Source organism: Corvus brachyrhynchos, unplaced genomic scaffold, assembly GCF_000691975.1.
Source record: "Corvus brachyrhynchos isolate BGI_N302 unplaced genomic scaffold, ASM69197v1 scaffold255, whole genome shotgun sequence".
NCBI lineage: Eukaryota > Metazoa > Chordata > Aves > Passeriformes > Corvidae > Corvus > Corvus brachyrhynchos.
In genome coordinates this window covers 230,518-254,075 of record NW_008238358.1, presented here as the reverse complement: position 1 = coordinate 254,075, position 23,558 = coordinate 230,518, and the positions used below count along the sequence as shown (strand labels likewise).

The following is a 23,558-nucleotide window of genomic DNA, read 5'->3' as shown; positions in this document are numbered from 1 at the left end:
CAATAAATCTGTTCCTGAGAGCAAAGTAATTGCACCCTACACCATGCTTTGAATCTGTAGTTGTAACATAAAAGCTGAAACATTTCTAGCGAAGCAGCAAATAATTTGACAGTATCTACACCTCAGTAAGGGCTTAATAACAGACAGGTATCAAAAGAAAGGATTGTCTTCCAAAATAAAAACCTACACAGGAAATTTTCTGTCTCACCACTCCCTTAATATCTTTGTGAAATTAGCATAACTTCTATGCAATATCATCCAAAGTCCATTTATCTGGAGGTCTTTCAGCCTACAGATTACATCATATCCTCAAAATTCTTATTTAATGCAAGAATGATGGACTTCATTTCCTGAAGGTTTGTGAAAACTGGGATTTGCTTGTAGTGATTTCTGCAAGAAAACTTCTCATGAGATCATTCCATTTCCTGTCTGAGCCACCCAGAACACTTTGGTTAAGATTTATACAGATGCAAGCAGACATTGCTCAGCTTCTTACTTCTCAGTTTCACTGTTATGGAGGTAAAAGAAGAACTTGTCCTGTGAATGCAGATTAGTCTAGTGAATGCAAAAGATTTGAGAATGGTCAATGGCAAACACTATCAAAAAATCATAGAGAAAGTTTCCAGCAGTCTGAGTGGATGTAGATTTTTCAACAGACATACTGATCTGCAGACTCTTAACAATTGTAACTGACCGGAAGATACATATAAATCTATAAATCTTCTTGAATGCAAGTACTTCAAATATTTACACTCTTTTTATTATTATACAGAGATCCCATATGCATATGTGAATGTTCACATGCAGGAAGAGATAGTAGTTCTCTCCCTAGGTCGTACTCTACAGCAACAAGCCTAGGAAAAAAGGTAATAGTTCAACTCCTCCTCTACCCACTACAAAGAAAGTTGTATCACAAGGAGATAGGGAGTTCTGCACAAACAAGTTCTGTTCTTGCCTGATTTCTTAAATGTATAGTTGTCTCCATCTGGCACAAGTTGAAATTAAAAAAAAAAACATATACAAAGAGAAGTCTGAAAAGTTAATGCTGTTCTCCCTTGCTACCTCTTCACAAACATTAATGAGAGCTCATTTTTAGGAAGTCAGGCTTCTTTTTTGTAATACAATTATAAACATGTGTTGAAATGTCTACAAACACATACCCACACATATAAGGAGAGAAGAGACATGCTGCAATTAGAGTTTCTGTTTATATTCACTGAGCTGGTTCACATGTGCAGAAAACTAAACAAATCCCATTCTTTTGCTTCCTGTAAAATTCAGTATGTCACTGGATGGATGTTTACACATTTGATAGGCTACTTTGTCTTAGAAAATTATCTGTGTAAAACAAAGAAAGCAAGAATTGGTCTCTTTCTGAATGTTCTCCAGCACTCCGTTCATACCAAAAGTCACCCCTGCTGAGCTCTATCACTGTTGAAGCTGTTGAAGGCACAACTATTCTGTGTCTCTCCATAAAAACACAGTAATGCCAATATTAACACAGGCATGCAAGCTTACGCACAGTAAGTCTGTTCACATTGCAAATTTCTTTTTTTCCTAAAAAACAAGACTTCCTTAAAAAAGAGGGACACTGTTCAAGCTGAGTCTAAACCTCTTGTTCTCTCACAGTTGTAAACACTGAAATTCCTCCCTAAAGCACCAAGCATACATAATGCTTTTCAGTTCAAATTAATCCATTGCAGCAGCAGCCAAAATAAGAGTTAAAAAATCCCAAACAAAACAGAGCCCAACCTTGGCCTTGTTTTAAACAGTAAATGCACTGGTGTATGGAACTGTTTCACATAAATCAGGTAGACCAAGCCATTTAGGAGAACTCATGCAGTGAGCCAAACCTCTGGGGGTTTATATTTCCTGCTACAACAAATAAGAAATTGGCCCACGTCACTCCCTGACCTAAGGGGAAAAGGACACAAATGCATCAGCAGGACTTCTTCAGCAAGAACCACAGGATAACTGTTGACACAAGTAAATCCTGAACATGACAACTGTGGCAGTGCCCCTTTGGTCCCTGTAGACTTCTCTGTCATCTGCCTAGAACAAAATGTACCCACCACCATGTATCAGTTAAATGCAGAAACCAGCTGGCTCTGCTACTGAGATTAAAAACATCTGCAAAGTCTGCAGCATCATCTGAACGTGTGCAAACCATTAGGCTCTTCCACCTCACTTCAATCATATCCCTGCTAAAAGCCACAGATAGAGATCTGATGAGTTTCACATCAAACCTGTTAAACAAAGGATGGGGAAAGCATCTACAAACATGAAGAAAAGTTCTTTTGGTGCCACACTAGACAAAATGTCCTTGAAACAAGGGTGGGAAGGACAGAATAATCTAATTATTACCAGCCACCATAATCCAACAGAACATCTTAGCCTACGTGTAATTGTAACTATGTGGGTAGCAAGTAGATCTAGTTACAAACACCTGTATTTTGTCTTAGTACATGTTTTGAAGTTGAAGTAATAATAGTAGCAACCCACTTTCAACAAAGGAAAAACAGCGTAATATCTTGAAAAAAAACAGTCCTTTGACCAAGAATGCATAAAAATAAGTTTATATAGAAATCTACCATATCTACATTCTAGTTTTGCCACAGACTGGGAAGAAGTTTAACTGTGGCTCAGCAATCACTGGGAAGAGATGATACTTGGGTGCCACATTAATAAAGAAGTTACATCACAAAGAACTGAAGAAACACATCTCTCAGCCCTGCTGACACTTAACACCCGTCTTTCTATTTCTATTCTAAGCATCAAGGAAAAATGGAAAGGAGTGCTCTCAATTCCAGCAACAGAAATATAATGTTTGTTGTTCAGGGCCTGATCCTAGCACTGGAACTCATCAAGCCAATGACTTTGTGAGAAGCAGGAGTCTCAATGTGCATCGAAGTCCCTTTCAGCAAGATATTTAAGCATATGTGTAGCATGAGACATGTGGGAACTCAAGTACCCAGCTGGATCCTGGGTGTTGTGTCCCCTGACAGACAAATCTGTTCAGTAGTAACTTAATTCTCTCTAAACAGGTGTTATTAGCACCCTCATCCAAGGTAAAATGTTCTTTCCAGATAACCATCCCATTAGAATTTCTGGTAGCTTGAAGATACTAAATAAAAGGCAAATTTATAATTTTAATACTTCTGCCAACAACATCATGACTATGCTCATTTTTTCCACACATGCAGTCAAATAGTTAAAAAAAAGTAAACCCACATAGTTATAGCAAAATAATCCTTCTTAAGTTCACCTGAGCAACGGGACATGACAGCAACCTCCCTGGAAGGAAAGTGACTTTCTGTGACATAGCTAACAAAACACACTTAGAGACAGACAGGTTATACATGCAGTCCTACCATCTGAAGGTGGTGAGGCAAACGCAACAGTCACTGTTTCTGTGAGGACATTCCCACTGTCTGTGGTCCATTGCAGCTGAAAGGAAAAATATCTCAGTTCTCAGAAAGGGTACAAGCTTGTCTACAGGAACACAGGCTCAAAATAGGACTGATGGAAAAGTGTCTAAAACTACACTTTCTTATTTTCTTATAATTATGCATTTTTTGAGCTCTTGATTCACACACACAAAAAAAAAACTACTGTAAAAGATTTTTAAACGTGCACTGTATCAGGAAGGTTAATCTGCTTTATCTGCTCATGACAGTTTAGTGACTTTAAAATAGAAAATAGTCAAACTATTTGGCTAACTAACAAGCACACTCACTCACCTGGGCTACAACAGTGTACGGAGAGGGAAAAGACTGATGACACAGCATGATTTAACAGTGCTGTTTGTCAAAGCTGATTTTAAATCAGCAATTTCTGAACAGTCAGTCTCATAACTGAGAAAACTAGGATCACTGTGTACCCTTTATTACTCAATACATGGAAGAAAATTATGGAACAAGATTTAAGAATTACTGAGCATTTGGAAGACTCAACTCCAAGCTTACTTCACTTGCTATAAACTGCATTTATTACTATTTACACATCCAAAATGTATTGTAAGTCCTAATTTAGACTGCACCTGAGACACACTTTTTCCCCATTTTTCCAGCTACTGAAAAGTAGTAGTAACTTCTTCAAAACACAGACAGTGACAAAGTAATGAATAAAATTTTATGCCACATGTCAATTTTTCTACACCAGTGGCTTCCAGTTCATGCAGTCATCAAGAAGCGCTAGTACTGTGTAATTTGTCAATCAACTAACAGCAATCCAATGCTGATGAGATAAATACCGAATAAGGTCAGAAGGTTTTATTCACATTCAAGCCAATCTTGCTCAGCCAGAGATTCCACTGAAAATATTGCTGCTGGAAATATAAAGTCACAGAGAATTCTGGATGAAATACAGCTAAGCGGTAAAAATTAAGATTTCCAGTATTTAACTCCAAAATCCAAAAGGATACACAAAGGCCAACATACCGTTGCTGGGATACTTTCTGAATTATACACCATCTCTCCATTCCTTAGGGACTTCTGCACTTCATGAATGTGGTTCTTGATGTCATTCACAGTGGGGAAGAAGGACAGGTTATGTCTTTCTGGCACTTCATCAGGCGTGAATAATTCTCTTTCCACATACTTTCTGTCATATGTTAAAAGACATTTATTACCATATTTAAATATATTCTGCTATTTCCCGCTGTTAAGAGACACTGCTACATTCTCCCTCCCCTTGCTGCAATGACAAGACAAAAGCAAGCTAGATGATCTTCTGAGCCAGTTCCTTGTGCATCTGCTACAGAGTTTGGAATTTAAAACCTCCATTTATTCAAGTAACTTTACAGAGTACAGCAGCTCTTAGTGGCTAACTACAATGATATGGAGAGATATCAAAGGCTGGGAGAAACAGACTCATGACATCTGGGAAATAGATTCAGTAATGCATCAGCACTGCCCTTTAGCTGGAAACCAAATTAATCAAATGCAAAAGTAGATATAGTACTATAGACTGAGAGCATTGCAGACAGTTCTGTACCTTAGCTGCTTCCTCACTGCATAGACCTGCTCTATTCCCTGAGACACCAGTTCTCGGATCTTGTCTGCCACTTGAGGATGAAGTCGAGAAGGTAGAGTACTGTTCTCATCTCTAACAACTTCCTCCTCCTCCTCAGAAGACACAGAAAAATGGGAGGGCGAAGGAGGGAGGCAGGAAATTTCCATTTCATGATATTGGTGGGCTTGCTGAGTAGGTAACTGTACATACCACCTAGCAAGAAGGAGAGAGTTTATACACACAGTTCTCAAACAAAGGCGAAAAATTAGTGTCTTGGGGGAACAGTCTGACAACTACCAACAACCTAGTCAGGGCAACTTAAGATTTTACAGCCCCTGAGACAGAAGATGTCTTTCAGAACTCAGGGCCCTCACACACCTTTCAATGCAAAATGAACTAGATCAAACTCCAAATTAATACAACTATTTCTATCAATTCCCTGCATGGAAACACCTGCTGAAGTTCCATAGCTTAGTGCTTAACACATCTACTGAATTAATACTTCAGTGCCACAGAAGTCTTACTGACACTGTGAATTTTTTTTTACTTTTAATAAGTGACTAAGTGAAAAAAAAAAAAAAAAGAAGACCAAGTAAAATACTGCTCTTTTCTGCTTCATTTGTGAAAATAAAGAAAAAAGTGGAAGTTTCACCTGAGGACTCCTCCAGCATCTATCAAGTTTTTCTTCAGCATGTTGAACGCTTTCTCCTGCTCCATTCTTATGATTTTCTTGTCAATTTTAGGGTCAGTAGGAACCCTGTATTCTGGAAACTTTTGAACCTTTTTAATATAGATCCTTCCAAGGAGGAATAAAAAAAATTCTCCATCAGTATACTTTGGCCTTGGGAGGGGAAAGGCAAAAATCCCACTTCATATCAGGCATTAATATGGAAATAGTTCAAGCAGAGCCATGTAGGGTGTGAGGAGTCTCTAAAAGAATGGTAAAATTCTTAAGGGTAAAATTCTTAAGGATGCAGACAGACACACTTGTGTTCTGGTCTGGAAGCCACTCAGCCAGAGTGATTTTACTCCTCAGCAAAAGCCCTCATCCCCCAGTATAGTAAAAGCACACCACCAATTGTGAGCAGGCTGCAGTTCACCCAGTTATGCAGAATTGAGCACATACAGACCTAGCTGCAACTATTCATCAAACGCACTCTTAGCTCAGTAAAAACTGAACAATCACCCAGGAGAATGCTCAAGGGTGAGGAAAAAAAAACCAAAACATTAGTGTTGAAGGAGGAGAAAATCCCCAGTGAACAGGAAGAACTGTAACTCCTTCAGCACATAGGACACGTGCTAGACTAGGATGACTGACTGATAACAGAGCAATTAAAAGCCTGAAGAAGAAACAACAAATAAGATGACAAAGTTTTAGGAGCAGAAATAGTCACTAAAGGACACCACAACAACTCATGAATGCTCAGGTAGACAATGAATCCCACTTGTATTTCATTAGTGATGTACTGCTACTTTGCATCCAGGCAACCTACCAAATTTCAGCCTGATTCAGTCAAACGGGACAGCATTTTCCTCCTTACCTCTAAATAAGTATCAACCTCAAGTTATCAAGGAGATAAAGCTAAGAGAGCTACAGTGAGTATCAGCTACCACCCCAAACCAGTGCTCTGTCACGGCTCACAGAAAGAATGCTTTATAGATAATTCTCACCTTGCCGGACAAGTGGCTTTGTACAGCTGGCCAGAGGTGCCTTCCTGCTCACCAGCTTTTTTAGGCTGAAATCCTTTCCTCCTTGGCCCATACTGGCACTCCATTACAATGGCTCTGCTTCCTAGAAACAGGAAGTAATACACTCTGTTCAAGCAATCACTGAATTCATTACAGTGAAATACTAACCACAGAAGAGATGAGGGTTCTGAAGCAGTTACTTCTGTTTGCCATCAGACTCTTCAGAAGGCAGAGCCCTAGTAATACAGTGCAAATGCTTCTCTCCCAGCATGTAAGAACACATAGCACTTTAAACCATTTCTCAACCTTATTACACCTCACAGAACTTCTGCAACGTATGTGAAGGCAAAATACTGGACTTTGCCCTGGTGAGCACCAATACTTTACAAGATGAGAAGTCTTGCAAGTTACCAAAAGAACACAATACTGGTAATAAACACAACAAGCAGAACCCCCAAAACAACAGAGAAAACCCCCGGCTGAAATCAAAGGTGTGATGGTTCTGGTTGGGATAGAATTAACTTTCTTCACAGTAGCCAATGTGAGGCTGTGTTTTGGATTTGTGCTGGAAACTGCTGATAACACAGGGATGTTTAGTTACTGCAGAGCAGGGCTTACACAGGGTCAAGGTCTTTTCTGCCTCTCATCCCACCCCAACAAGGAGGAGGCTGAGGGACACAAGAAACTGGGAGGGGACACAGCTGGGACAGCTGACCCAAAATGACCAAAGTCATATTCCATACCATATGGCATCATGTACAGCATATAGAGCCAAGGGAAGCAGGAGGAAGAGGGGGACATTCAAAGTTAGAGTGTTTGTCTTCCCAAGTAACCATTACAAATGATGGTGTCCTGCTGTCCTGGGGATGGGAAGTTGTGAGTGAATCCTGATTTTGATTTACTTGTGTGTGTGGATTTTCCTTTACCTTTTAAATAGTCCCTATCTCAACCCATGAGTTTTCTCATGTTTACCCTTCCAATTCTCTCCCTCATCCCACTGGAGGAATAAGTGAGCAGCTCTGTGGTAATTTCCAGCTGGGGTCAAACCACAAGATAAGGTCAACAGCCATTTCCAGCCTCCTGGCTTAGATCAACACTTCAGACCATGCTGTCCCATAAAAGCTCAGCCTTGCAGTTAAGAAGTCATAACTGCTAAATAACAGTTTTAGCACAGCACACCCACGCAAAGCCAGACAGGCTTAAATAAATACTGTTTTGCTCTGAACTCGAATTAAGCGACTTCTTCCAGTCAGATCTCTAACAAAAGGGATTGACAAGTAAAGCACTGAAGTGGTCAAGAAAGGAACATCTTCCAAATTTCTTCCACATCACATTTAGTTATCTTTTATTTATAGTTCGCGTACTCCAGCATGCAGGCAAGGAGCTGCCTATGCCACAAGTGATAAACCCAAAAACTTTTGAAGTATTATAACAGCAACATAATGTGTTTCCATAAGATACCAAATGATCTAGATGAAACTAAAGATGTCTGATATGCATGTTCAGGAAAAGAAAGGGTATGTTGCTTTGATTTTATTCTTAGTTTTCTTTTATCTCTCAGTTTATGGCTGAAGCTTTAAAACTGGTGCTAACATTTCCCTTTTACAGTAACTTTCAGGAAAAAAAAAGAAAAAACCCCAAACATAACCTACATTCCTGTCACTCATTTTCTCTGCGCAGCAATTAAAGCCCGTTCATTTTATATCCAAATTAAACTTAGTAATTTCACATATGCACCGCATGAGCTAAGTATGTAATTAACAAGCTGTGAAGTTTGCACGTACATTTCAAAAAAACCCCAACACCAAAAGTCTCTCTGCTGAAGTCTGTTGACGTTTATGTTGTTTGTTTGGCTTTTTGAATTTATTTATTACTTTAAAGGTTGCAATTTGAATAGTTTATTGACTCCAGTGGAACAAACTCTTCCAAAGGTATTCAAGTTTAATCAAACAAGCTCTTGTCCTTGTGAGAACTTTCATGTCCTAATAGAGTAAGATGGGACCTCCGCCTAAAGACCTCATCACAAGAACCCCCATCAAATGGTACTTAGCTAATTTCTAAAGGACAAAAGGAAATCATCACAACAAAACATAAAAAAGGAAACAAACTCCTTCAGACGCTCACAGCAGTGTCCCAGCTGCTCCCTTTTTATGTTTGTGTCTTGACCTTATCAAAACTAAGGAACAACATGAAGCTGCTTCTTTATGGCCAGTTGGGAGCTGATGTTGAAATTTTGAAAGTAGTTATTAAAATAAAAGTTAGTTACCTGCATTGACAAAGGGGATCCCATCATATGGGACATACTGAGATTTCCACATCAACCGTGTGGCAGGTTTGGCTGGGCTTGGAGACTGGCGCGTCCCCCACACACTTTGTGTTTGCTGCTTGTGTAGCGTGAGAACACTCTCTAACTCTGTCTCGCTCACACAATAGCCGCGGTACGAGTCCCCAATTCTCTGCATAGAAAGGATGGGAAATAATAGGATTATTCACCCACCTGACTGCTGAACATTACACAAAAAAAAAAGCAGTCAGGGACTCCGGCAGGTGAGAACATAGGCCCAGATTTTTGCATTCCATGATTTTTGTCCCCACAGTAGTATCCTCATAAAGAGATTTACTACAGGATCTAACACAAGAGCAGTCCCCACTGAGGTCACGAGTTTGTCAGCCATCCAAGACCCTAAGAACACAAAGAACCCCTGAAAAGGTTACAGTCACACACACTACAACTCTGATTTCCAGAGGACAACTTCACTCCTGAGGTTTACCCCCAACACACACTTCAGTGGCAGTCACTGACTAGACAAATTACTGTTAGATGAAGTTTTTCACTTGACTGCCATAGAGAATCTCTGAATCACTAATAATTGTCTCTGCATCTAGTGCAACACACGCACACTGCACCAAGCTGGAGCAGAATGCACCTGCCCATAGCACCAGTAACTGTCTCGCCTACTTAGTGCACTAACTTTGAACTGAATGTCTCACACAGCATCCCTCCCAACCTTCAAGGCACTCTTGATTCTCAACATTACACAACATAATATACCAGATTTGCCACGTGCAAACTGATGAGGATGTCAATGAACTCTGCTAATGTCTGGGCAACTCCACAAAAACTGCATCTAACTTGACTCAAAGTAGTTACCCAGCTACTCAGTGCCATCACAGTTGGTTCAGTGCTGGTCTACCAGGGCCAGCCAGCAAGCAACAAAATTACTGGGACAGAGAAGAACTTTCCATCAAAACCCAGAATTCCATGCTTGCTTCTGTTCATATGCAGCTCAGGGTCAGGCTGTAACCAACTGTAACAGCCACAGTAGTTTGCCAGCTCAATCTTACAGTGTATCTGTGGGATAAACACACGGTGAATGAGTACTAAGGTCTGATAGATTTATTTTGCCACCTTCAGTGAAAGAACAGCCAGATGTTTAACTAATACTGACAGCAAAAGGAGCAATGGTGTCTCTCCAAGATTAGCATACAGATACCTTAGTGACAACTGCTTAAAACCAGCCTCATGCCTTTCTAAGAAAAACAGAAGGTCTGTGGTTAGCAAGACCTAAAGTCAATGAAGAACCAGTGAAGATCTTGTGAATGAACTGGGCCAGCACAGTGCTGCTGATAGTGCAAGGCCAGACGCAGAGGGTCGTGTGTGCACCAGGTGTGAGTCACTGAGACATGAACTGCTCACACCTCAGAGCTCGCTGCTCTGCAGGCACTGCTGCAGCAGCTAACCAAGTCAGCACAGGCTCCACTCACGGCTGTGGGGAGCAAGAGACATTGGCAACTGTTTAGCCAGAAGTTATAAATAACACTTCAGTCCAAAACTTGATCTGAAAAATTCAGGAGAAGCAAAGCAGCCTGAGAAGTACCAGAACTTTGTTCTTTCCAGAAACCTGGGACACTGCCTTTCAGAAGAGGGATTACAGCACCACTGTACATAATAAGTACTGCACAACCCAGAGGTGATTTTTTTCCCATATCTTATACCTGTCACTATAAATAGGTCACTGACCTTATTCTAGAGAGATGAGAAGACTGATAAAACTGTTCTGCCAGAAAAGCAGCAAAAGTTACGGCACTCTCTCCTATTCTGGCTTTACTTTTGCACAAGTTAGATCATTTCCCCTAAATTGGTGGGAGAGGAGGAGGAGGAGGAGAAGAAAACCATAAAGCATGTAAGATTCCTGCTTTCTACAAGCAGGGAAAAAACAGACAAATGAGACTATCTTCTTCAGACAAATAAATTAACCTTATTTTGTACAGTTAATTAATGCAGTTTTCAACAACATTTTATTTCAGTATGCTGATACATGCAGGAAATGCATTCTGATCAGACCACTGAAAACTAAATAGGTTATTGAAAGTAACTGGTTTGAAATTAACTCTGTAACAAGTAATTACCTTGAAGTAATTGCATTCTCTCCAGCCCTTTAACTCCAAGGTTCAAGCCAAAAAACAGGAGCAATTCCTTCTCTCTCTCCTGGCCTTGCCTCAGCAAAGGTACATACAAGCTTGCCCTAAAGTACACACACCAAGACTGCAGTTTTCCTCAAGGAAACTAACAGCAGCAGGGTAGCAGAGGCATTTGCAGCCCAGACACAGCAAGTGTAAGCTGAACATTTCAAGGCAGTAGGGAACTGACACCAAACACAGAGCTTGGTGGTAATTTGGATGACTGCAGCTTTTACTGCTGTTTGCCCGCAGTACTAACTGCTGAAGGAGTCACTGCCCTTCGGAGTGCAGCGGCTTCACCTGCTGACATCTTGTGTGAGTCACAGAGACCTCAACACTGTTTTAAGTTTGTTTCAGTTCCGGCAGACAACTGAAAGAGTAGAGTTGTGAGCTGATGTATTCACCGGCATCTCTCCAAACTGGATCTCCAAATTCAGTAGGACCCTTCAATTCTGTTACTAGTAACAAAACATTTTGACACCTGAAAGATAAACAACACCTCAAAATCCCAGTGTCTCCAGTCTGTGCCCCAAAAAAGGCACATACATCCCAGCTCTCTCCGGTGGATCAGGGAGGATTAGCACATACAAGCAACAGTTCTGCTGAGCAGCAGAGGGAAATGTTTGTGTCCTCAGAACACATTCAGACATTATTTCTATTTCCTTTTCTTTAAAAATAAGATCTTTTCTGTAAATGCTGCTGTGAATTTTAAAGCACAGCAGGTGAAATTTCTTGTAATAGATAGACAAAGCAGATCATAAGTCCTCCAATAATACAATACCAATAATAAATGATTCAGATAAGCCACATTGATGTTAAGTCAGGAAAGAATATACCACATAGTGCTAAAAACACTGTGAACTTTATCAACTAACTGGCCAACTGAATTAAGAAATTGATTCTATAAACATGGTGTTTCCACCATGGAAAAATTCATGCTATTAATTTTCTGACTTCTTAACGCTTATGTGGACATAAGAGTGGACAGTACCATTTGTATTAAATAAATGGCATAACACAAGAGAAATAGATGAATATATTTATTTTAAAAATTGTTTCTAAGTAGATTGAGAGAAATTCAATTTCTAGGTCCCTCAAACTGCAACTTCTAGTTATAACTTGAAAAGCCAATAGGAAGAAAAAAAAAAGAAGTGGTAGAAATATCAAAAGAGATTAAGCAGCTAGAGAGTATGAGCTTTCCTTCTAAAAAGTATTAAGAGAAAGTAAAATAAACATCTATCAGGAAGAGTTTGATAGTAGGAGGAAGGGGTAGTTGATCTCTCAGGAAACTTCCCATCTCCCCTGCCTTCCTGTTAAGTGACTTATGATGCATTCTAGCTGCTGATAGTATCCTAGTCATCTGGACAGTTCTGCAGACACCTAACAATACGCAAATAGAGGAAGAGTTCTGTTTAGGTCAAAAACCATCACACAGAATAAAGACTGAGCATTTTTTAACAAAAGAGAAAACAAACACATGTAACCTAACCTGCTGGGACCAAAAAAAAAAAAAAAAATCAGCAAGAATATCTAAAATAGGAATCCTTAGTAAAATATTGATATTAGGGTGCATTAAGTCTCAGACTTAACACTGGCCAGTCATATGGATTTTGATTTCTATGGGATAACACAAACCAATATGAACAGTTGCAGAAGTCAGCAAAGTTTGCACGGTAGCTCAGGAGCAAACTCTACCATGGCGCACAATGGCTCTTCCCAGCACTACAAGGTATCAGGTTTTCAGCAGCACTTTTTTTACTTCAGGAGCTGGTAATGGTCAGTTATTCTAAAATTCTCAAATTAGAAAGGGATTTCACAGCATTTTATGTGTTTAACTGTGCTAGCAGTCCTGGTGCTATATACCAGGAAGCTTGAACACTTCTACAGCCATGACTTATTCCTTTCACAGAATAGGACCATTATCTTAGAGCTAGATGATAAAACACCAAGTCAGAATTCTTTGTGGCCCACCTCACAGCTCCTGAGACGGCGCGCCCATGCAGGTGTGTTTAGTGGCAATGGTTGAAGAGGGATAGGAAAAGGATTTTCCACTACCCTGAAAAAAACAAAAAAAAAATAGAAGTTTATACAGACATTCAGAAAAGCTACAATTTAGACTAAACTACAGGTAACATCAAATCAGTGTATTACGTATAACCCTAGAGCATATGATCAAACTATGGATATTTTACCAATATGCCTTAAAAACCTGTGGTTCATTTTCTTCATATTCTATTTCACTGTTAAAATAATTTACAGTGAATCAAAGTATTAAAAAAACCCACTGTTTTCTACATTCAACTTCTCCAAACATTCAGTATTCTTAGTACTGTTACCTGACAACAGTAGACAAAACATGGTGAAATAGACCAGCTGATTGTCTTGATAATTTTCTTATGCAAAATGATGGTAAAATGCTGAAGATTAAAACCAATATCGAACACTTGTTGCATGCTGCACATTTTAATTTACTTTAAATTACTGAAAAACAGTTCCAGTAACTATTTAAACCTAGTTTCTCCATTCCCTAAATTCTGGGGCAGAAACAATGATAACTCACTGCTTACTACTCCAAAACAAGTGTATTGCCTCCTGTCTACACAAATATATCTCACTTCCAAGATTATTTTTCTGACATGCACAGACTGTGTTCACACATCACACATTCACAAACTTCTCTCTTTGTTTTACATGTTTCTTGAATATATATAATTTCTGTTTTAGTGAGATTACTCTGATCTTTTCTACTACTTGATTTCTAAAGAGCATAAACCAATGCAAACCCAGCTTGCAGTCCACAGAGCAAATGCCTTCTTTGGGAGTTTTTTGTTATTGTCACTTTTCATTGTTGCTGTTCCTTTATTTGGTTGGGTTGAGGTTGTGAGGATTTTTTGAAGTAAAAAGGAATTCCAGAGTATTCAGAATTAAAACAGTAGGCAACATTCAGCATGGGGAAAGATTTGGGTGGATATCAAGTGAAGAATACCTAACAACTAACAAACTTCGGAAACTTAGCTGATCAATCTGCCTAAGCATTTCACCAACACACACCATTAGCAGCAGCTTTCTCATATTTTATCAGAGGACACTGAAGAAGTTATCCAGAGAACAAAGATTAGGCTCTCAAAGTTAATGACAGCTATTGAAAACTCCATCTAAAAAATTCACCTCTACAAGTAACTGTTCTTGTGGAAGCATGGTTTGTATAGGTTTTAGTACATTCATCCAAGAAACTCTACTCCCTCAAACATCAACTTTCCCTGCAGTTCCTTCACTCGGTCACTTTCAACTCCAGGCAGGCAGTAACAGTATCTGTTTAAAGTCATTTCAGTAACTGGCATTGATTTACTTTAAATGCCCACCTATTGCTGCGGTCAGAATATATCTCTGGAATACAGGTACTTGAACTGCTTTCCCTATTGCGCCGGCACAAACAAAAGCTGCCTGGAAACACAGTTAGCTACACATCACTCACTAACACTGTGGGTTCATAACCTCTGTTCCATGGTAATTTTGTGATAACCACTGCAAAAACAAACTGCAAGAAAAAAAGGCAGTGGTAGCATTGGATCAAAGTGATTGTTCATCCTTTTAACCCCTGACCTACCTGGTAGTTGTTTTTTTCGATACAGTGAGAGATGCCTGTGGATGTAGAATGTAACTGCTTGCACTGTCTGCTATAGAAGCCACCACCACAGTCTGCAGATTCCCATCACCACACTTCTCTTCCGAAATATCTTTATAAAAATAAAGCAGCTTCTTGGTTAATAACTGAATGTAGAATGGGGAAAAACAAGCTATGATTAAACTTTGTGTGCTGTTAAAACAAGCCTTTTGACATAGGAAATAAGTTTTATAGGTGATAAAGTAATCTAATCGTTGTGAATCAGTGCTCGAACTCCTGGCACAAATATGAAGATACACTTGATAAGGTTGCTTATATTTAAGGACTCTGATAGCCGTGCTACTGCTTATGAATCCTTCCACAACAAAGCAAATAATCAGAACAACTTGCAAATTACTCTGCTTCCAGGAATCCACATACGATTGCCCAAGTATTTTGTTCAGCTGCAAGTCACATACTGGTTGCTTTTAAAATAAGAAAAAATGAGATAATGATACTGCTTTGTACTTAGAAAAGAACACTTAAACAAGAAAAACAGGCCTCTTGTAATTGAATCTGACATGCTGTTAGAACAAATGTTTTAGCCTTTCTTGGTAATAGGGAGCAATCCACAAGCCAAAAATTGCTCCTAAATTGAAGGCTGTGTGTACAGTTAAACAAAAACATAATGGAAAACTGTGAAAGCAGACGTTCAATATTTTGGTCTCAACATAAACACACAAGGTCTCTTTAGATGAAGGATTTTTGCCCTTCAATTATGAAAGCTTCCTTCCCTCATCCAGAGAGAGAGTGGTAAGCTATTAACACAGTACAGAAATGGATCCACAGGAAAGCTCTATAAGAAGATTCATAAGTGTGCACTCGGATTAACACCACTCTGGCTCAAAGCACAGGCTCCTCCCACAGAGACGTGCCCTTAAGACACTACAGGCTACTCTGAAGTCTGCACCCTTCCATGCATTACCACCATGTGCAGACAAGTGAAACAGGCTGACAGGCCATTCTCCTTCCTCTTTCACCTCCACAGTAAACTGCTGACCAGTCTTCCTAACTGTCTTTTAAAGACCAAACTGCAAAATCTTTTACTCAGTATGTCACAAAAAGAACCAAACCAAACAAACAAAAAAAAATCCCACAAATGACACCTGTATCACTGTTGTAGAACATGTATTCAAATACTGGGATAGCAAACCCCATGTTGAATGAAAAATGGAAATGCAAAACTGCTATTTAGTACTGGAAGTTAGTGCTTTCAAAGAGTAGCAGCAATTGTTTTGTAACTAAAGGCTCACAGTTGACTTTAAAGTAATGTAAGAGTCTGCTGTAACCAAACTTGGTCTTACCCCTGCAAGAGCTGGACAGGGAGGGAAGGTTGAGCATTAGGGCAGGAACAAGCCTTTCAATCAAGGTCATGAAACGATATTGCAACCCTAAATGATCACGACTTGAACCTCAAATCTTTCTTCTATCCACCCAGCACCAGGACTCTAGTCTTACTGTGAGCTATCATTCCACAGGAACACTCAACCAGTGCTCAAATTTTGAGAATTTTATAGAGAGAATGAAAAACAGTTTAAAAAACATTTGAGAGTTTAACAAAATGTGACCACCTCATTCTCAGTCTTACTCTGTGAATGCAAACTAGTACACAGTGTTCTGCCATCCAGCAAGGATTGCAGATGAATAATCAATGCTTTCAGCTTCCAGTACGTCCATTTTCTAGAGAAAACCTGAAAAGTTGCACTTCTAGTTGTGCACATGCTTAAAATGTGACAATTAACACATTCCAATGAATGGAAAGTTACATCTCGTTTTCCTTGACTGGGAACTGGATTTCTACCTAAGTGATTCATTCCTGGCTTCACAAAAGATGCATCATCACCAGTGATCTCTGGAACAGAAGATTTAATGTTCTTCTGGCCTGTCTGCACTACAGGAATTAACGACTTCATTCAAAATGAAGTAAACAAATAGTGAAAATTTGAAGCTGATAGGACAGCCAATGGCACAAATATGCTTATTAATGGTAAATAAGGCAAGAAACAACTCTGTGCTTGATATGCCCATCTACCCACCACATGCCCTTCAGAAAGGTGGTATAACAGCTCTTCTTCAATAAGGTTTTGCCCAACAGAAAGTGTGGTGTGTGAGGCACCAGATTCATAATCAGAAAGCAGAATCTGTGTGTATTTTGTCTTAAAACTGACCAAGGAAAGGAAACAAGGTGCTTAAAAAAGACCATGCAGGATGTGCTTACTCACCGGAGCACAAACCCTCAAGTCCCACAGGTTAAACTCACCCTGCGTGCTGGTCACATCCAGAAGCTGACCTGGGGGAATAATCACTTGGGTCACTCCTGGCTGGGCAGAAGGAATGACATGCAGCACCTGTCCATTTTCTGACTGGCTGGCAACAATCATCTGTAAGGCAGTCACAGAGAAGCATGAATGGCATTAGTTTGTATGGTGATCATGCAGCACGACTGGGTTTGATTATTACCAGAACAGGAAATATTTTGCTTAGAATTAGGGCCTGTATACTTACTTGATTTTACATAATAAAAAAACTGTCTCTTTATTGTCCATTTCTTAAAATCAATTTCCCCTTTTAAAATAGCCCTTTAATTAAGGAAAGAATAAAACCACACAACCTTATCCGATTCTACAATGAATTACACATTTATTTGAAACTTACAACACTGTTATTAAAACTATCAAACACCTGAAAGCCATTCATAGCTGGATTCACCGTAACCCCATTCATGGACTAGCAGAACTACTCATAACGTAAAAATTTTGACCTTTACTCCTAAGAAACTGACCTCTATGGGCAGCACTTCATGCAAAAGCAGAGGAGAAGAAAAGCTCCAGGACTTAAAAAAAAATACGAATTAAATCACCTTGGATTCTGAAAAACTTAAACAACTCCTTATGGTATATTTACCCATAATTACAAAGGACTCTGGGTGAGAGAGTTATGTTTTTTACAAAATAGATGTTACAAATTACAAAGCAACATTTTAAGAAAATTATTTGAGGGCTGGGGGAAATGTGAGATGTAATGACTTAGCTTACTGCTAATGTTCTGATTTCCCAAAAAAAACCAGAGTGACTTATCCAGGGAACATAGAGAAAACAGCAGCAGCAGAAGTACAAGATCTTATCACACTACAGCATCCAGGCTTGATACTGACAAAAGACATCAGCTGTTGTTTAATAAAATTAGTAATGGCTGCAGACAGAACGTGCCTACCTGAAGAAGGGCAACTGGAGCATGAACTGTACCACTGAAAAGCTCCACCTTGTTGCTAGAGATAAAGTCTGAATCAGCTGTTGCTACAACAAAGCACCACATAAGAGAGTTCTTCAAAGAGCTCCCTCATCTGTGAACACAGCCCCAGCCCTGCCTGCAGACACACTCACCATGGGTGCACTGGGCCCTCCCAGGGGCTGCAGCTCACAGAGGGGCTGCCTGGGCTGCTCTGCCAGCTGGAATTCCTCTGCACAATGGGACCGTGGCTGGGGCGGCCGCGCCGGCACAGCCAATGGTGGAGAACTGCCCGAGAGAGGCACTGTGATGGACAGGGCTGTGGGAGAGTCGCTCTGGCCAAACAACGGATCCCTGGAATCCATGCACGTTAGTTGCTTTCACAGAGGAAAAACAGTAAAATGTACTTTGAGTAGCAACCTCTATGAAGAAAAAAAAAAAAAACAACAAAACAAGAAAGAGAAAAGAACATTTAAAACCACTGTGCTATACAGTATACTCAGAGGGAACTCTTGTCCTTCTGATCAAGAAGCCAACACTAGCAGCTCTACTGTTGTTCTCCATTTCCATGCTGAAAAAGTATTCATATTCCTGCTCCCTAGAATGAAGCCTCTCTACGAAGGCAAAAGAAAATCCCTTTTGCTCAAAATCTGCTTCCCAAAACCACTTATCACTTTAAAATGTCTCAAGTCTGCCCAGAAACTGAGAAGACTTACACCAAAACAAAAACTGTAAAATATTCACCAACTTAATTTGACTTCAAAAGAAATCCCAGATACTATTCCACTTGGCCTTTCCATACGTGCATTTAGCTATGAAGAAAAAATCTCTACACACTTTTTACATTCTTTACCACCACAGAAACACAAGCAACACAACCTCCAATTCAAGGCCAAGAATGGTACAGCACAAGGCCAAGAACCAGACAAAATCTTTTAAAAATAGAGCTTATCCTCATCAAATTTGCAGAACCAAAGTCTTAAAGTACCTCCCATTTTCATTAAATTTAAGTGCATAGGCACAAATATTTGTGTTGTTGAAACTCTGACAACACAAACATTAAGCATGTAAAAATAATGGAAAAATAGGCAGTCCCTGTGTACAATAACATGTCAGACTGTCACCTGGCCAGTGCAAGAAGGGCTGCAATTTGTTGTATCTCTTGCAGCAACTGCACAAACAACTCTGTCATTTTTGTGACAAAAATTAATACACTACAAATCAAAGAATGAGGAAAAATGTTTCTAAAATTTATATAAAAGTCAGATTTGATCTAAATAACTTCATCAAAAATTCTGCAGGTATAAATTTTCTGTGCTGAAACTGTCTGCTGTGAACTACACCAGAAAAGCAGCAACAAACAAATGGCACTTGTTGTGTTAAAGACGTTGTGCAGACACCATAAGCACACAAATCACTACCTGAGTGACATTTTATGTTAGAAGAACATTCTGCAGAAGAGCGTTCATGCACAGAAATCTCCTTGAATAGAAATATCTGGCAATATCTGATAAAAAATACATGGAAGACTCCTCTCCCCCAATACCTACACACATCCTGTGTCCCTGGACTCTTTGTTGGTGACATTTGGTCACTAAGCAATGTGACCTCATTTTCACCTGTTCTGAACCTCTCCTACTCCAACACGTTATAAAGTATTCTTTTTTTTAAAGGGTTGACAAAATAAAACATGCATTTCTTCAGCACTGTAACAGGACATAATTACTGAAGGTTGTCATTACATGTAACATCTGGGTATGCATCAGTTCAAAACTGAATGGCACAGGAATCCAAGGGAAGGATGTACATTCTTAAAAGACATGATGTATTACTCTAAAGGCAAGAAAAGACCCCTGCACTGATGAAATAGCATATTTTAAACTCATCAGAGTGGATGTAAAGGAAGCATCTAAAAGGACAAAGCATTTGTACCTCACCTGAAAAACCTGATCGTTTGTTTCTGAGTCTTCTGTACCATGACAGCTGCCTATGAACAAATCGTTAGATCCTTCCATAGCAATGCCATGGTCAGCTCCACTTTCTTCCATTACAAGGTGACCTGAAACAGTTATAAAAGGTTATTTTTGCCTTCTGCCAAGAGATTGCCATAGGTGTTGTCTTTAGATCTTACAAATTTAGTGTTACAAATTCTAATGCTGTTGCAAGATAACAGCTAAGTTCTCAAGAAATCCTTGCCTCCTTATCACTTTATTACTCACTGCAGAAAAATTTCAGCATGTTGCTCCAGGAGTACAGCTTAGCCTTTTATATGAGACAATTTGCTTGATTTGTCATTGCATACACAGATACAAAACACACATACACCCTCCCATCATTTTCATCTGAATATGTCCAAAAGCACTGAACTAACAACCACACACATCTAGAAAATACTTGATATTTAAGCACATGCCAGCAGTGCTTTATAAATATATTAGTCACCTTCTTACACAATCACCAGACAGAATTTGCATTATGCAACTCTGTCATGCAGACATCTTGAAGTAAATCAATTTGTTTTAAAGGCTTATAAGACAACATATAAATGAAATAAAATTACTATTGTTAGTCTACAGTAGTATGCTTCGGGCAGAAAAAAACACCAGATATGTGAAACAAAATTTGGCACTAATCACATGATGAAATTCAAAAAGACAGAGCTCCCGGCATTTTAGAAATCTACCTCCTATCCCAAAGAAAGCTTCAAGATGCTCAGTTGCCCACTACAACCCTTCAGGTAGACAGATAGTATTGGACAGTGAACTGTCACAGCCACATGATAATGCTCTCATGCACACAACACACCCTTTAAAGCAGCGACCAATCCCAAATATTCACAAGCAACAGGACAAAACGACAATTAACTTGGTCCCTACCTAACGAGAGTATACATATACTAGACTACACACATAACATACCCAACTGAATAGAAGAAAACTTAGGTCCTGACATTTGGGAGGAAGGAGGGGGAAGGGTGGTCAGGATTTTTCCCTTCAGTATTTATTTTAAAGACAGGCTGCATTACATTAGCACATGACTCCTACCAGCTGTATCTTCTTCACCACACCACGCAAATAAATTCCTCAAGATGGACCTTCTTGGCTGTGGTATTTCAACTGTTTACAGCTTTAGTAAGGAGACTGTAACAGGCTAGAGGGTAACTTCAAAAGAACTGTACAACTCTTAAAGCACAGATTTATTCTGCTTTGCAAAGATATAAAGGACACAGGCAAAGTAAATCCACATCTCCTTGGCTTTTGAAGCTGAATAAAGCATCCTGCTGATACAAACAACATTGAGAAGTTAAGCTGCTCATATGCTCAATATATTAATACTTTAATCTAAAGCAGATTTATTTTTCCATTCAATTTTCAAGTGATGACACTCCAGACCAAGTTCCAAATGAAGTTACCTCATGTTTACCAAGTACTTTTGAGCTTCGGATCTGAGAACAACTATAAGATGTTTCAGTTAAAATGTCTGAAGCATCTTAGCAGCAAATGAAAACAAAACCCAGAACACTAGATTTCATCATCACTCAACCACTTCCTCTCAGTTCAAAGATGCAGAGAACACATGACAGTTTTGCAAAAGCAGCACATTTAGTTCTTTGAGATAAACTGAGTTTGTTCCAGAGATACTGATGACACGGACTCTGAGCATGCTGGAACCCGACAACAGAACACAAGGACAGCTCTATGGGGACAGACCAATGACCCAAGCAGCCCAACATCCTGTATCTAACAATGATTAATAACAAAGCTCAGGAAAAAAAATCCAGCAGTATGGTAAATACACGGTGATATTTATCCAGCTTCCTTTCATAAGCAGCCCAGAAATATCTGAAGTTTCATATTTGTGTTTAAAATAATTCCTGTGGTACAATTTTGCCCCATGATTTTGTCTAATCACTGCTGTAACCCAGGCAAACCACTGGCACACACATCACTTGAAAAATCGACTTCATGGTTTAACTATCCAGTTTCATTAACCTAAGTCCTTGTGTGCAACCACAAAAAATTATTATTTTTTGTCTTAAAGAAATATGCTTCTACAGAGGTGTACAAATACATACACAGTTAACAAATCTTACACTCATATAAATATTGCTAGCCAATTCCTCAAACAGGAAAGTTAAATCCTGTACATTTATGTATAGGTATGGATGTTTTGTCATTAAATAACACATAAGTATCTCTTCATAAATACTAAGTGAGCACCACAAAAATTCCCACTGCTGTATTACACATTTAACAGTGGGCTGAAGGAGAAATGTGGAAGTTTAATGTCAGTATAAAGTAGGAGCAAGAGCTGCATCCTCAGAGCACACAAGCAGCTCTCTATACCTCAGATTTAGCTTTAACACAACTCCACCCAAACCACTTTACAGGCTGCTTCCCGACTAAAGCACTCAAGGGCCATTTCCAAATCATGGGTTAGCGTATTTTAACGCCACAGGTCAACTTCCTTCACCCTGACTCCATTTGGGAAGAACTTTCCTCAAAATAAAGGGAAATCTATGGCCATTGTTGTCCTTGGTTCACCTCTACAAAGAGAGCAAGCAGGCACAGAAACTGCTAGCGCAGGCGAACACAAGTAACCACCATGAGCACACCATGCAGGGTGTTGGTTATACTTAACAGCACATACGTACAGTTGAATGCTCCACCATCAATCTCTTTTGGGTCTTCTGTGAAATGTCTCAGAGGTTTTATAAGAAGACTTAAGATAATTGCACAGCTTACTACTATGAAAACACACTCTCTGCAAGAGCTCCCTCTGAGGGCATTTCTCTACAACCATCCACAGTGGCACAAATTCACAAGGGCATGAATTACAGTAAAACATATCAGGGAGGAAATTAGGGCAGAGTGATACTCTCCAGTAAAGGAGTTACACTTAACTTTGCTAACTTGCACCAGGTTTGAGATTTAGCGTATCTCTATCATGGAAGAGCAGGCAGATGCGGTTAAGAATACACAGAAGATCTGGGCACTCCCACTTATAAGGTTTCTCAAGCCATTTTTTTCTAGACCTGTGTCAATTTCAATGCACCTGTGTCAATTTCACTGACAAACAATGTCAGGTCTTTGAAGCATGCTTAAGAAATAGATGAGATTTCAGAGTCTCACGAAACAGCAACATTCAACACCCGCCCGCCCCAACAGGGGAGTCACCACCCAGGGAAATCCCAACTGATCCCCTGAGGCCACGAACGACTGTCAAACAGGTGGGGGGGAAAAAAAAAAAAGTGTGCACAACGCAAGCACAACAGCAACTCCTCACACAAGCAGCCTTCTCCCAAAACACCAAACTCACTTACAGCTTCTTTTAAAGTCCACCGCGCGCTGGGTTTATTACTTCTAGTAGGCAGTTTATTGTGGGTGTGTCGCTTGACACGCGGAGAAACACAACCCGAGTGACTCCACGCGGAGAGCGCCACTCCAGCGACCCTGGGCGCCCCACGAGGCACAGCCCCGCTCGGGCACAGCCGGGCAGCGCG

General features: G+C 39.7%; 1 protein-coding gene across 26 annotated transcripts in view; it reads right to left on the bottom strand.

The window, feature by feature from the left end:
* The window catches only part of CARF (calcium responsive transcription factor), a 38,550-nt gene extending 14,998 nt beyond the window's left edge, over positions 1-23,552 (bottom strand). For 20 of the 26 annotated variants that reach the window (XM_008634683.2, XM_017735654.1, XM_017735659.1 and 17 more), the window contains exons 1-12: positions 23,379-23,552; positions 19,993-20,114; positions 18,211-18,432; positions 17,088-17,208; positions 14,771-14,900; positions 13,135-13,219; positions 8,969-9,158; positions 6,685-6,805; positions 5,666-5,809; positions 4,996-5,226; positions 4,440-4,602; positions 3,372-3,447 (exon numbers count right to left, since the gene is read on the bottom strand). In XM_008634683.2, the coding sequence (XP_008632905.1) occupies positions 3,372-3,447; positions 4,440-4,602; positions 4,996-5,226; positions 5,666-5,809; positions 6,685-6,805; positions 8,969-9,158; positions 13,135-13,219; positions 14,771-14,900; positions 17,088-17,208; positions 18,211-18,432; positions 19,993-20,103 (1,594 nt within the window). In that variant the 5' untranslated portion in view covers positions 20,104-20,114; positions 23,379-23,552. Of the gene's footprint in view, positions 1-3,371; positions 3,448-4,439; positions 4,603-4,995; positions 5,227-5,665; positions 5,810-6,684; positions 6,806-8,968; positions 9,159-13,134; positions 13,220-14,770; positions 14,901-17,087; positions 17,209-18,040; positions 18,063-18,210; positions 18,478-19,992; positions 20,115-21,099; positions 22,230-23,378 lie in introns of those variants that run through there. The other 6 variants (XM_017735674.1, XM_017735651.1, XM_017735673.1 and 3 more) reach the window with 6 other exon arrangements.
* Positions 23,553-23,558: the final 6 nt, after the last annotated feature.